Raw genomic sequence first — 15222 nt, 5'->3', positions numbered from 1 at the left:
TTAGTCCCCTGGTAACTGTTTCCTTATACTAAGTCACATATGTGTACCAAGCTTGGTTGAAACTGCTCCTGATGTTCCACAGCTTTGGTAGATCATACACATACATACACAGCCATCCATTATTATACTGTTGATTAATATCACGTAACAACCAAGCATTAACAGTGGACAGTGTACAAATGAAACAATTAATGATGCTGACTTTTTTCTGCCCCAGCATCTCTTGTTTTGTTCCACATGTTTAAAGGTGTATGCATGTGTGAATGAATCATCAACAGTTCTATAAAAATGCTGTACCAAAATTACTGAAACATAAGTAAGCTGTAAACCACATGCTTTTATTACTAAAAAGTATCAATATTGTATACAAATGAAAATTAACATCTCAGTTGGTTATGGAATCTTCTTTGATGAATAACATGACGAGACCAAAGAACAAGTTGTATGTATATTACTGTAAGAATAATTCTTAAGCACAAAGTGGGAGGCAGCAGGATGAATCTACCTCTCATCAGGGTGCAATGCAGACCGTATGTCACAACAGCGGTTCAGTAAAGTCAGAGCTTGGTTCTTGCAGTCGATATCGGCGGCCAGTCGTACACTGTGCTGCTGCAGAGCATTGTATGTTGCTCTGGAAGAATAGACATAGTCTAACATCATTTATCTTAAAAGTTTAACACAATAAGGCAAGTATAATAGATAAAAATTGTGTGTGTGTCTTGAGACAGCACAACTGATGCCATGCAATGACACGGACTTCAGTCACCCAGTATTTGAGAATGAGAGCGCTTTGCAACTTCCAATGAACTTTACAATCAGTTTCAAACTTTTATGAAACCTTTTATCACTGTCAACCCCCACATAGTTCACTTTTTGTTTGAAATGGAGCACAAATTGTGCTGACTGTATTCTTACAGTTTTTCATAATGTCAGTATCTCATGACTTCCAACAAACTTCAAGAACAATTTCAAACCTCTTCTAATCTTTTTCTCGCTTAAATGCATAATGTCAAGTATTTGTCACAGCAACTCATTTGTAAAGTAATCAACATTTGAAGCTGTTTTATACATGGGTGTTTGATCCTTAAAAGAATCGGTGGTTTTGCTGCATCAGTATTATTTATTGTTCTACCTCTCATTTTTTTACAGATCATGTTATGTTGAAATTTTTTGACGACTAAAACTAGACCATATTTCTTAAATTTGTTATGTAGTAGACACTCCTCTCTCTGTACAAATATTTTAAACTATTATCTATATTATTTCCAATTATTAGGTGATACATAATATATTTCGAAATGGTGGTATGAACATTGTCAGAAATAAGAACTTAAAGGCCATGGTGTTCACAGTAGTGTAAGAGATGTGCTCATTGATGATCCTGAATTCATCCTAAATTGTTTATATAAAATTGTGATCCAGACTACTGACTGCACTTTAGGGTTAAATTTTTTTTAATGTCATTTGATTAAACTTTCAAAATTTATTTTATTGCATGAAAAATAAAACTAGACATAGCTTATAAAATTTCTTGCTAAAATGTATGCACAGAACTCTCGAACAGTGTTAGAAAGGAAAAAGAGTAGTCATGAATTCCTTACTTTGCATCAGCAATCTGCTGTGTGAGCTTTTGTCGAGACAGTTGGAGCTGGAGTAGTTCATTTTTTATTGTCTGTTGGGCATCATCATACAAAAGTTCTGCGCGTGGCCGCCACAGACGTATCTCGAGACGTGACTCTGCCAACTTTGATGGACCTGTTTTATCAGCTAGAGCTTCTTCCAATAGCGAAATTTCACGATTTATAACACCCATTTCATTTTCAGTCTGGGGAAACAGAGGACAAGCTTTTGTTACTGGACAAGATGGTCAGCTTCATTTAAATTATGAGTATAATAAGTATTTCTGGTGCCACTGAAATAAAGCAATAACCTTAATTCACAGATAATGTTAGAATAAAAAATAGGAGAAAAGAAAAACAATTGCATAATAAGCAATAGTATTTATTTCTCTCTCATTGTGACCTCTTTTCTCCACCAAATCTCCAACCAGCTGTGATATTTGTTGCTTTGTTAATTGATCCTTGTACAGTCCCATTCCCTTCAACCTCCTCTTCTCTTTGCCACATCTAGGAATGTCTGATGCTGAAAGCCAGAATTTCTGTCATCTTATATTCACATGTGATTTCTATAACTGTCTGATAGGTTAACAGTTTGCAAAACATATTACCATCTTCAAAAACGAGAAATAATGTGTGCAGTGTGGCTTCTGAAGAAAATATGCTGTGAATGTTAATGTATACTGAGGAGTTAACTTATTCTGTTGGGTGTAGGAGAAAGGTATGAAGGATTTTACCAAACAAGAAAAAAATTAGATAAAGAGAAATTAAATAAAGACATTTGCAGAACATACTTGCAGACCATGGGTCTGTGACCTCTTATAGTTTGTTGCCTTATATATGTGGTGTCTGTTCTTTCAGGTATATCCCAAAGAACAGACACTATTTTGATTCTGAAATCACTATGAATCAAGATACAAAGGAATTAAAGACATTAGCTGCCAGTGGGCATTGATTTTATATGAGTGAAACAAGTTGAAAATTTGTGCCGGATTGGTATTCAAACTCCGATCTCTTGCTTTCAAAGGTGGTGAGATGCCATGAACAATGAGGCTGATGAGCAGGGGCTCTACATCAGTAGTGTGTGGTATAAGTTGAGAATTTGGGTCTGCTGGGAGGGGTGCTAGGGCAGTCCTTGTGCTTTTGCTGACCACTGTGTCCATATGGCATAGTGGTCAGCGCATCTGCCTGGTAAGCAGGAGAGCCAGATTCGAATCCCGGTCTGGCACAAATTTTCAACTTGCCCCACTGGTATAAAATTAATGCCCGCTGGCAGCTAATGTCTTTAATTCCTTTGTGTCTTGTTGCTTCAGCACCAAAATTACCTGTGAAAAAGAGTGACACAGTCCAAGGTGTGACATTGTAAGCACATTCCAGTGTGAGCTGTCCTTGAGCAGTCAACTACAATAACCTTCACAGTACTATTCACTCTGAGATGTGGAGTAGCACAGTTAAATTTACAAAATGAGAAAAGTAATACTGCATTTTCTTAGTATTAATTGTGACAGTAGTAGACAGTTGAACTAGAATCGTTAGAGAGAGGAGCATGATTCTCAGTTGATCCGACACACATATTTTCAATAATTTTCTAGCTGCCATAAAAAGTTTAAATACTGATAAAGTTTGGTCTAAGAGGAACATAAATGATTTGTTGGTGGTCAACTCCTTCTACTCCATTGACGAATTTTTTGGTAGAACCAACTGATTTGTATATATTACTGGTAATATCAAATAATGCAAGGAGGAGGAGGAGGAGATTAGAGTTTAACGTCCCGTCGACAACGAGGTCATTAGAAACGGAGTGCAAGATCGGGTGAGGGAAGGATGCGGAAGGAAATCGGGCGTGCCCTTTCAAAGGAACCATCCCGGCATTTGCCTGAAGCGATTTAGGGAAGTCACGGAAAACCTAAATCAGGATGGTCGGAGACGGGATTGAACCGTCGACCTCCCGAATGCAAGTCCAGTGTGCTAACCACTGCGCCACCTCGCTCAGTCAAATAATGCAAGTATCAGTGCAGTAATGACAACATTGTAAGTAAGTGCTGTAAAATTATTTTGCCATTTGGTGATGCATGGCTACAACAGCCTAAGGATTATCGTATGCAGCTCAGTGTATAGAACATTTACTTGTTTTGTAAAAGTTATATATTACCATTTAAATAAAAATACATTTTAAGATTTTTTTATTTATTCCACATTCACGTGAACCATTTCACCTAGAATCTATGGAAGGTACATATTCATTTTTCTTTGTAAATATTTATTGTGCATGGTTGTTGTTCTGGTTTGTTCCACACTCTGGATGATCTCCACACTATGCAACAAACATACTATGGAACAAAAAGTATATTTAATCTAAACTAATCTACAATAATGACTATTGATGATGGTGGAGCCTCCATTAGCTCTGCACATTACCGCTTGCAAGTGTTTAAATATTAGAAATGTCTTAAGTTTGTTAAAAGTAATGTAGATGTATTCACAGAATAATCTGGTATTGTAGAACAATACAGAAAATGAAACTTCACTTCACACTTTTTTTTAAAAATTGTAATTTTCAGAATGAAGATCTGATACACAATAGCTTGCCAATGGAATAAAGTTTGTTAAAAGTAATGTAGATGTATTCACAGAATAATCTGGTATTGTAGAACAAGCCAAAAAATGAAACTTCACTTCACACTTTTTTTTAAAATTGTAATTTTCAGAATGAAGATCTGACACGTAATAACTTGCCAATGGAAATGATATTTAAAAATAATCAACTAGGTCTATTTTCTTGTTTGGTTGGAATCTAAAAGTCCTCTTAGTTGTCACTGTCTGAACAGTATACCTGAATTTTTTGCGCAAATGAGTTCAAATAAATATAATAATTAAATGCAGAAATAATTTTGTAAAAGAAATATACACAATCCAGTCACATTAATCTGATCACCCCATATGCTCAACATCTACATGCGATAACGACTCACCGACGACAGGTACAGCACTATCAGTGGGGAACGCAGAAAACAGTGCAGTCGTTGTCATTGTGTGGAAACAGAGCAATATATCTGACATCCAAAAGAATATGATCATTGGCTCTCGGGCCAAGGATGGAAGCATTTCTGAAACAGCTAAATTTGTAAACTGTTCACATACTGTTGTGGTTAAAGTATACTATGCATGGCAAAATGACACTATTCGAAACCAGTGCCGAGGCAACTGTGGTGCAACATAGGATATAGATGACAGGGGTGAACAATGGCTGCAGAGATTTGTACAGATGAATCGACATGCAACTGTTGAGCAAACAACCACCCACATGAACCAATGGGCTACCAACAGTGTCTCCTCAATGACCATTCAATGAACGTTGCTACATATGGGTTTCTGCAGCAGGTGCCTGGTTCATGCGCCCATACTGACTGCTGTTCATTGGGGATGAAGACTGGAATTTGCATGCCACTACTGCAACTGGATGTGCGTCCACTGAGTTCCAACATGTGGCCTTTCCAGATGAATCACATTTTATGCTCCATGAGGCAGATGGGCATTGATGTATATTGTGTGAAATGTCTTAAAGCAAATGCCCTGAATGTGTTATGGTCTATGGAATGTTTTCTTGGCATTCCTGGGGTGATCTTTTAATTCTGGAAGCCACAGTGGATCAACCCAAGCAAGCATCTATCCTTGCAAACCATGTCCATCCCTAAATGCAGTTTGTTTTTATTTGGCATGATGGCATCTACCAGCAGGACAATGCAACATGTCACAGCTTACACTGTATGTGTGTGGTTCAAAGAGCACCACGACGATTCTACCATATTCCCCTGGCCACCACACTCCCTGTATTAAAACCCTGTCAAGAATCTGTGGGACTACCTCGAATGGCTGATTGCGCCGTGGATCATCAACCAAGAGACCTAGCACAGCTGGTTACAAGATTGGAGTCAGCATGGCTCCACATCCCTGTTGGAACCCTCCAGAACATCACTGACTCTCTTCCTGCACACCTTACAGCGGACTGTGCTGCAAAAGGTGGCTATTCAGGCTTTTGACAGGTGGTCACAATAATGTGGCACTGGTGCATTCAGTGTGTATGCCTGGAGGCACATTGGAGATGCTACTCCGGCAGCCATTGAGGGAACAGGATGCAACCAACTGCAGATTGTGGTGCATGTTAGAACAAATGATGTCTGTTGTCTGGGCTCTGAGGTCATTCTTGGGTCATTCCAGTGACTGGCATAGAAGGTTGAGAAGACCAGCTTTGCTTGTGGAGTTTAAATGGAGCTCACAATTTGCAGCATTGTCCCCAGAACTGATTGTGGCCCTTTGGTTCTGAGTCAAATGGAAGGACTGAACCAGAGACTTCAAAGGTTCTGTGACAAACTAGGCTGTGGCTTCCTGGGCTTGCACCATAGGGTTGAGAACTGTAGAGTCCCCCTAAATAGGTCAGGTGTGCACTATACATCAGAGGCTGCTACTGAGGCAGCTGACTGTGTGTAGGGGGCACGCAAGGGTTTTTAGATTAGGTGACTCTCCATCCAATGCAGATAATGATAACTGTAGGAAACCCAGCAGTACCTGTGTAAAATCGAAAGAAATGCATCCCATAGGTGAGAGTATTAAAATCCTAATGGTAAACTGCCGAAGCATTCGCAACAAGGTGCCAGAGTTTGAAGCGCTAATGAAAAGCAGTGAAGCGCACATAATACCAGGTACAGAAAGGTGGTTGAAACCTGAAATTGATAGCAGTGAGATTTTTGGGTAACATTTAAGTGTATATCGAAAGAATAGGCAAATGGCAAATGGAGGTGGTGGTATTTGTCACAATAGGCAAAACGCTCAAATCCACCGAGATAGAAAATAAAGCTGCATGTGAGATTGTTTGGAAAAGACTTAGTATCAGGGGTGGGCATTAACCATAATTGGACCCTTCTATAGCCCACCACGCCTATCTCCTGATGTAACCAAAAACTTTAGAGAAAACTTATACGTAAGTTACCCAATCATACTGTAATCATCAGTGGAGACTTTAATCATCCAACAAATAATTGGGAAAATTACAATTTTGTTAGTGGTGGGCATGATAAAATGCCCTGTGAAATTTTACTGCATGCCCTGTCTTAAAACCGCCTAGAACAGGTAGTTAGGAACCCCACTCATGGTGGAAATATATTTGATCTAATGGCAACAAACAGACCTGACATCTCTGAGTATGTTCACATCAAAACTATTATTAGTGGTTATGAGTGATAAAATATCAGTGGTTATAGTGTTCAGAAAAGACCCTTTTTTTAGGATAGAGAGGACAGAAAGAAACCAAGTTTTAAGAGAGGTTAGGATTGAGACAAACCTTCAGTTTGAGAAAGAAACCAAAAAACATAATTCTAGCTAATTACATCAGCATAAACAGCTGTTGGTTAAGAGTTTTCAACAGTCAGCAGAAATTTCAACTCTACCCAATTTTAACTCAGTCAATGTGAAATGTCAGCTGTCTTTATTGCAACAAAATATTTGAGGACTGAGAAATAAAATTAATGAATTAATTATCTGCATAGATGAATAAGAGTCCTCAAACCCAGATGACATAATTTGCCTCTCTGAACATCATGTGACCACTGGTATAGAACTTCTAAGTGTTACAGGATTTAGGTTAGCATCTCACTTTTGAAGAACAGAAATGGAGAAAGCAGGAGTTGTCACATTCATCAGGAACTGTCATAAATTTAAGAACATAGACATTCATAAATTTTGCCTTGAACAGCATACGGAAGTATGTGCAACAGAAGTAGAATTTCACTAAAAATCCTTCATAAAATGAAGTGTATATTGAGCACCTGCAGGTAAATTTAATCTGTTCATAAACCACCTTGAAGCTGTACCAGCCCATTTAACAACCAAAAACAAAGAAATAGTGGTTGCTGGTGACTTCAATGTAGATTTCCTTAAAGACTCTCCCAGTAAGAATTTATTTGAGTTAGTAACACTATCATTCAACTTAATTCCCACTGTAAAGTTCTCACTATGGTAGCCAATTGCTCACAAACAGCCATTGATAATATCTTTATAGAAAAGTGCAATGAACAAAATTATATTACAAAACCAATAGGCAATGGCCTCTCAGACCATGACATGCAGTTCCTTCTGTTAGACGTTAATACTGAACAGGATATAAAATCTGTTAATTATGTGTTCAAGAGTGTAATCAATAAGCCAAAAATTGATTATTTTAGGACACTTCTCAGAGACATTCACTGGAGTGATGTTTACAGTGCTCATGGGATGAATGAAAAATATAACACTTTTGCTAACAAAGTACTTACCTTATTTGAACACTGTTTTTCCCAAAAACTAACCAAGGTTAGAGCAAACTCTACAAAGAAGCCATGGATTACTCAGGAATAGAGGTATCTTGAAAAACAAAAAGAAAACTGTATTTGTCAATCCGAAACAGTTATGATGTTTATGCTATAGCACATCACAAGAAATACTGCAAAATATTAAAGACTGTAATACAGACATCAAAGCAAATATATTAAAAAGAAAAGATAGTCATATCAGATAACAAAATAAAGGCAATATGGGATATAGTGAAGGAGGAGACCAGTAGAACCAGACATGAGGAGTGACAAATAGCATTAAGAGTAAATGATACATTGCTGACAGATGTGTATAGTGTTGCAGCACTTTTTAACAAACATTTTATAACAGTTACTGAAAAGATGAGGTTGTCAGGTTCTGTAGATGCCGCTATGGAATACATCAGTCCAGACATTTCAAGTAACTTCCACAATACGAATTTGACCCTCGCTACCCCAGCAGAATTAGTGTCCATCATAAAATCTTTAAAACCAAAAACATCTAGTGGGTATGATGAAACATCAACAAAGTTAATTAAAGACTGTGATTCTGAGTTAAGTAACATATTAAGCTATCTTTGTAACCATTTGTTTATCAGTGGAATATTCTGTGAATGGTTGAAATATGTTGAAGTTAAGCCCCTGTTTAAGAAGGGAGATAAAGAAATAGCATCAAATTTCCGTCCAATTTCACTTTTGTCAGCATTCTCAAAAAATTTATAAAAGGTAATGCACAATCAGCTTTATAATCATCTTTCACAAATAACACACTGTCAAAGTTGCAGTTCGGATTTCTAAAGAGTTCTGATATTGAGAAGGTTGTCTACACCTACAGTGAAAATGTACTTAATACATTAGACAAAAAATTGCAAGCAACTGGTATATTTTGGGATCTGTCAAAGGCATTTGACTGTGTAACTCACAGTATCATTTTAAGTAAATTAGAATATTTTGGTGTAACAGGAAATGTCTTCCCCTGAACCATAGACCTTGCCATTGGCGGGGAGACTTCTGTGCCTCAGCAATACAGATGGCCGTACTGTAGATACAAACATCCATACTGTAGGTGCAACCACAACTCAGGGGCATCTCTTGAGAGGCCAGACAAACATGTGGTTCCTGAAGAGGGGCAGCAGCCTTCTGAGTAGTTTCAGGCACAACAGTCTGGATGATTGATTGATCTGGCCTTGTAACACTAGCCAAAACAGCCTTGCTGTGCTGGTACTGCGAACGGCTGAAAGGAAGGGGAAACTACAGCCGTAATTTTTCCCGAGGGCATGCGGCTTTACTATATGGGTAAATGATGATGGTGTCCTCTTGGGTAAAATATTCTGGAGGTAAAATAGTCCCTCATTCAGATCTCCAGCCTGGGACTACTCAGGAGGGCATCGTTATCAGGAGAATAGAAAGTCAGACCCTTAATCGGGCAGGTAGGTTAGAAAATCTAAAAAGGGAAATGGATAGCTTAAAGTCAGATATAGCAGGAATTAGTGAAGTTGGTTGGCCAGAGAAACTACACTTCTTGTCAGGTGAATATAGGGTTATAAATACAAAATCAAATAGGGGTAATGCAGGAGTAGATTTAATAAAGAATAAAAAAATAGGAGTGTGGGTAGGCTACTACAAACAGCATAGTGAATGCATTATTGTGGCCAAGATAGACATGAAGCCCACGCCTACCACAGTTGTACAAGTTTATATGCCAACTAGCTCTGCAGATGATAAAGAGATTGATGAAATGTATGATGTTTTAAAAATAATTATTCAGATAGTGAAGGGAGACGAAAATTTAATAGTCATGGGTGACTGGAATTCGATATAGGAAAAGGAAGAGGAAGAAAAGAAGTAAGTGAATATGGAATGGGGGTAAGGAATGAAAGAGGAAGCTGCCTGGTAGAATTTTGCACAGAGCATAACTTAATCATAGCTAACACTTGATTTAAGTATCATGAAAGAATGCTGTATGCGTGAAAGAGGCATGGAGACCCTGGAAGATACCAGATTGATTATATAATGGTAAGACAGAGATTTAAGAACCAGGTTTTAAATTGTAAGACATTTCCAGGGCAGATGTAAATTCTGACCACAATCTATTGGTTATGAACTGTCGCTTAAAACTGAAGAAACTGCAAACAGGTGGGACCTGGATAAACTGACTAAACCAGAGGTTGTAGAGAGATTCAGAGAGAGCATTAGGAAATGATTGACAAGATCGGGGGAAGAAGAATGGGGAGCTTTGAGAGATGAAATAGTGAAGACAGCAGAGGATCAAGTAGGTAAGAAGATGAGGGCTAATAGAAATCCTTGAGTAACAGAAGAGATATTGATTTTAATTGATGAAAGGAGAAAATATCAAAGTGCAGTAAATGAAGCACCCAAAAAGGAATACAAATGTCTCAAAAATGAGATCAACAGGAAGTGCAAAATGGCTAAGCAGGGTCAACTGTAAGAATGTAGAGACAAATCTCATTAGGGGTAAGATAGATACTGCCTACAGGAAAATTAAAGAGACCTTTGGAGAAAAAGAGAACCTCTTGTATGAATATCAAGAGCTCAGATGGAGACCCAGTTCTAAGCAAAGAAGGGAAGCAGAAAGGTGGAAGCAGTATATAGAGGGTTATACAAGGGCAATGTATTTGAGGACAATATTATGGAAATGGAAGAGGATGTAGGTGAAGATGAAATGGGAGATATGATACTGCATGAAGAGTCTGACAGAGCACTGAAAGAACTAAGTTGAAACAAGGCCACGGGGGTAGACACATGTAACCTCCCCCTCACTTATCGACCTTAATGACAGTGAAAAATTAAACCGCGTGTACCTAATGGAAATTTGGGAAAAGCAATTGTCACCGAAGTTAATCTGTCGGTAAAGAGGGAGGAAAGGGTTACATCTAAATGAAAGGAAAAATGCAAATGAAACTGGTGGAAATTAATTTTGGAAAGGGGTAAAGTTAAAGAAGAAAGTAAATGTGCGGCCGTTACGTTAACAATTAACTAGCGGTAATTAGATATTTGAGATTAGGGGGAAATTATGGTCGCCAGTCCTAAGGACAATTACTATAGTAACTGAAAAACAAAGGTAATTACACATATAAATAGCACTAGAAGCGTGGCAACTGAAGGTTGACACGTGTAGTGTGAAAACTGAAAGTTTGTCAGAAGTAATAACTTTCGCTGCACTCTGACTTAATTTAGCAAAAGAATTAATAAAACCAGAAAACTGAAAGTCAATTTAGTGACTGAAATTAATAGTGAGCTTTCTTTCTGAAGCACATCGAAATCCAGTAAAATACGGTTAGTCTTGGACTACCTCAACAATCATTTCAAAAGCAACTTGACTCTACGCAATTTAGAAACAAGAGATTTAATTTTGAACTTGAATTAAATGATTCTGAACAATTAACAATAGTAAAATTTAGTACGTACCAAGCTGAGCTGCAGTCACAGGTAAGCTAAAATATGCTAACAAAACTCGCACTCTTAATTTGTGCTCGTGTAATCTAAATATTGTAGCCAGCTATGAATACTTTAACTGAACTTTGAAATTAAAGCAGTGAAATCTAATCATATTATTTTAATGCTGGCGTTTGAATTTCAATGACACTCGGGTTCATTTTGGAAAAGGAAGGGATCTTGCTTGGCAATGCAATTGGGACAATGAGCAACAAAGGTTCATGCTAAGTTGCTGTAATTTTGCGAGGCAAATGGAACAATTTGAAAAGCTGAGGTCTGCCATACAGTTCTGAAACTTTACGTGCTTTTAGTCTTCCTTGTTGGTTGATTGAAGGTTTGAAGCCGTCGATCGAGGAGGTGGCGACAGTCACTCATTGTCGGCCGTCGCTGTTGAAGAAGCTGGATGCTGGCGCGCCTTCTTCTCGACACGGTCACCAGGTGAAACGGGCTCTTGATGTCCGCCAGCTAATGCTTCCCATCCGCGACACCATGTCAGAAACTATCATTGCAAGTCGAGCGCAATTACATGCTGCTGAACCCGGAAAGCGCGGCAACTCGCGGGAGCGTCACACACCACCTCCTCCACTCGCTACTCCAGCCAGACTCCCTCTGCCCGCACTCCACGCGGCAGAGTTCACACTACCAAAGATCCTACACACTTTTTGATTCTTCACACGACCTATCGATTTAATCGTTCGATAGCAGTTTTCCCTAGGCAAGACCCAGCGTAAAAATACAAATAATATTTACGAAACAAACCAATTATACATCGACATAAATGTGTGTGTGTGTGTGTGTGTGTGTGTGTGTGTGTGTGTGTGTGTGTGTGTGTGTGTGTGTATATATATATATATATATATATATATATATATATCTAAAAACAAAGATGATGTGACTTACCAAATGAAAGTGCTGGCAGGTCGACAGACAACCATATCATATATATATATATATATATATATATATATAGTAAAACAATTACAATATATAAAGGCACAGAAATGTCATATCTTGAGGTAACAAAACAAGGAAAAAAATAATAGTACAATAGATGGAAATAGGAGGATATGCATTTCCGGCGTTACAAACATTCCATTAGAACTACTGACGGCCTTGGGAGAGCCAGTCCTGACAAAACTCTACCATCTGGTGAGCAAGATGTATGAGACAGGCGAAATACCCTCAGACTTCAAGAAGAATATAATAATTCCAATCCCAAAGAAAGTAGGTGTTGACAGATGTGAAAATTACTGAACTATCAGTTTAATAAGTCACGGCTGCAAAATACTAATGTGAATTCTTTACAGATGAAATGATAAACTGGTAGAAGCCGACTTCGGGGAAGATGATTTTGGATTTTGTAGAAATGTTGGAACACATGAGGCAATACTGACCCTATGACTTATCTTAGAAAATAGATTAAGGAAAGGCAAACCTATGTTTCTAGCATTTGTAGACTTAGAGAAAGGTTTTGACAATGTTGAGTGGAATACTCTCTTTCAAATTATGAAGGTGGCAGGGCTAAAATACAGGGAGCGAAAGGCAATTTAATATTTTTACTGAAACCAGATGGCAGTTATAAGAGTTGAGGGACATGAAAGGGAAGCAGTGGTTGGGAAAGGAGTGAGACAGGGTTGTAGCCTATCCCCAATGATGTTCAATCTGTGTATTAAGCCAGCAGTATAGGAAACAAAAGAAAAATTCAGAGTAGGAATAAAAGCCCATGGAAAAAAAATTAAAACTTTGATGTTCACCAATGACATTGTAATTCTGTCAGAGACAGCAAAGGACCTGGAAAAGCAGCTGAACGGAATGGACAGTGTCTTGAAAGGAGGATATAAGATGAACATCAACAAAAGCAAAACGAGGATAATGGAATGTAGTCGAATTAAGTCAGGTGATGCTGAGGGAATTAGATTAGGAAATGAGACACTTAAAGTAGTGGATGAGTTTTGTTATTTGGGGAGCAAAATAACTGATTATGGTCGAATTAGAGAGGATATAAAACGTAGGCTGGCAATGGCAAGGAAAGCATTTCCAAAGAAGAGAAATTTGTTAACATTGAGTATAGATTTAAGTGTCAGGAAGTCTTTTCTGAAAGTATTTGTATGGAGTGTAGCCAGGTATGGAAGCGAAACGTGGACGATAAATATTTTAGACGAAAAGAGAATAGAAGCTTTCAAAATGTGGCGCTACAGAAGAATGCTGAAGATTAATGGGTCAATCACATAACTAATGAGGAGGTATTGAATAGAATTGGGGAGAAAAGAAATTTGTGGCACAACTTGACTAGAAGAAGGGATCGGTTGGTAGGACATGTTCTGAGGCATCAAGGGTTCACCAATTTAGTATTGGAGGGCAGTGTGGAGGTTAAAAATCATAGAGGGAGACCAAGATATAAATACTCTAAGCAGATTCAGAAGGATGTAGTTTGCAGTAGGTACTGGGAGAGGAAGAAACTTGCACAGGATAGAATAGCATGGAGAGCTGCATCAAACCAGTCTCTGGACTGAAGACCACCACCATCACAACAAAAATTACAGGAAATGCTGCAAAATGGTTCAAATCTTATATCTCTGGCAGGGAACAAAGGGTGTTATTAGGAAAGAGACATGTATTAAGCTATCAGGCATCATCCAACTGGGAACTAATTACATGTGGGGTCCCACAAGGTCCCATCTGAGGGCTCTTACTTTTTCTTGTGTACATCAATGACCTTTCATCAATAACATTACCAAATGCCAAATTTGTTTTATTTGACAATGCTACAAACATTTCAATAAATAACAAATCAAGTGTAGATCATCTAATAAAATATTTGTGGACATTAATCACTGGTTCCTAGCCAATTCTTTGTCGCTGAACTACATGCAATTCAGAACTTGTAAGGGGTGTCCCATGAGTATATGCCTAACATATGACGACAAGCAGATAGAAGAAGTGGACAGTGTTAAATTCTTGGGATTACAGCTTGATAATTAATTCAACTGGGAGGAGCACACCACAGAACTGCTGAAGCATCTTAACAGATCTCTATTTGCAATGCAAATTGTGTCAGACATAAGGGATATAAAAATGAAAAAGCTGGCATACTATGCTTACTTTCATTCGATGATGTCATATGGGATTATTTTGTGGGGTAATTCATCAAGCCAAGCTAAAGTTTCTTGGGCACAAAAACGTGCAATAAGAGTTATGTGTGGTGTGAACTCAAGAACGTCCTGCAGAAGCCTGTTTAGGGAACTAGGGATAGTAACTACTGCTTCCCAACATATTTATTCCTTAATGATATTTGTCATTGAAAATATATCACTTTTGCAAACCAACAGCTCAATTCATGGAATCAATGCTAGAAGTAAGAATAATCTTCACAAAGATTTAAAGTCACTTACTCTTGTACAAAAAGGTGTGCATTATTCAGGAACACACATTTTCAGTAACTTGCCAGCAGCCATAAAAAGCTTAACAACCAATGAAATTCAGTTTGGGAGAATCCTAGAGCATAAAAAGAAAAACTTTTTTTTTCATTTTAAATTCAGTGCATTAATGCAATCTTAGTAGATGAATGTTTGTAAAATGATTCTTTCATATAGTGTTCATTATAAAAAATGATGATCATTCCACTTGGAACCTGTGGAAGGTACATTAGCTTATTTGTTTCAGTTGTAAATATTTGTCATGTATTATTGATCTTCTGACATATTCTATATCCTAGAATACCTCCTCATTATGGATCAATTGGAATGAAAGTAAATCTAATCTAATCTACTAATCATGACACGGTTGTGGCAACAATGATTATCAAA

General features: G+C 37.8%; 1 protein-coding gene across 1 annotated transcript in view; it reads right to left on the bottom strand.

Moving 5' to 3' along the window:
- Positions 1–324: 324 nt before the first annotated feature.
- LOC126473203 (tektin-2) overlaps positions 325–15222 on the bottom strand; it is a 55094-nt gene continuing 40196 nt past the window's right edge. Inside the window, exons 7-8 of the mRNA XM_050100106.1 lie at positions 1602–1825; positions 325–631 (exon numbers count right to left, since the gene is read on the bottom strand). Of these exons, the coding sequence (XP_049956063.1) occupies positions 502–631; positions 1602–1825 (354 nt within the window). The 3' untranslated portion in view covers positions 325–501. The remainder of the gene's footprint in view (positions 632–1601; positions 1826–15222) is intronic.

Source organism: Schistocerca serialis, chromosome 4 (genome assembly GCF_023864345.2).
Source record: "Schistocerca serialis cubense isolate TAMUIC-IGC-003099 chromosome 4, iqSchSeri2.2, whole genome shotgun sequence".
In the NCBI taxonomy this organism is placed as follows: Eukaryota; Metazoa; Arthropoda; class Insecta; order Orthoptera; family Acrididae; genus Schistocerca; species Schistocerca serialis.
Note: the sequence above shows the minus strand (reverse complement) of the source record. Positions and strands in the feature narration are given on the sequence as shown.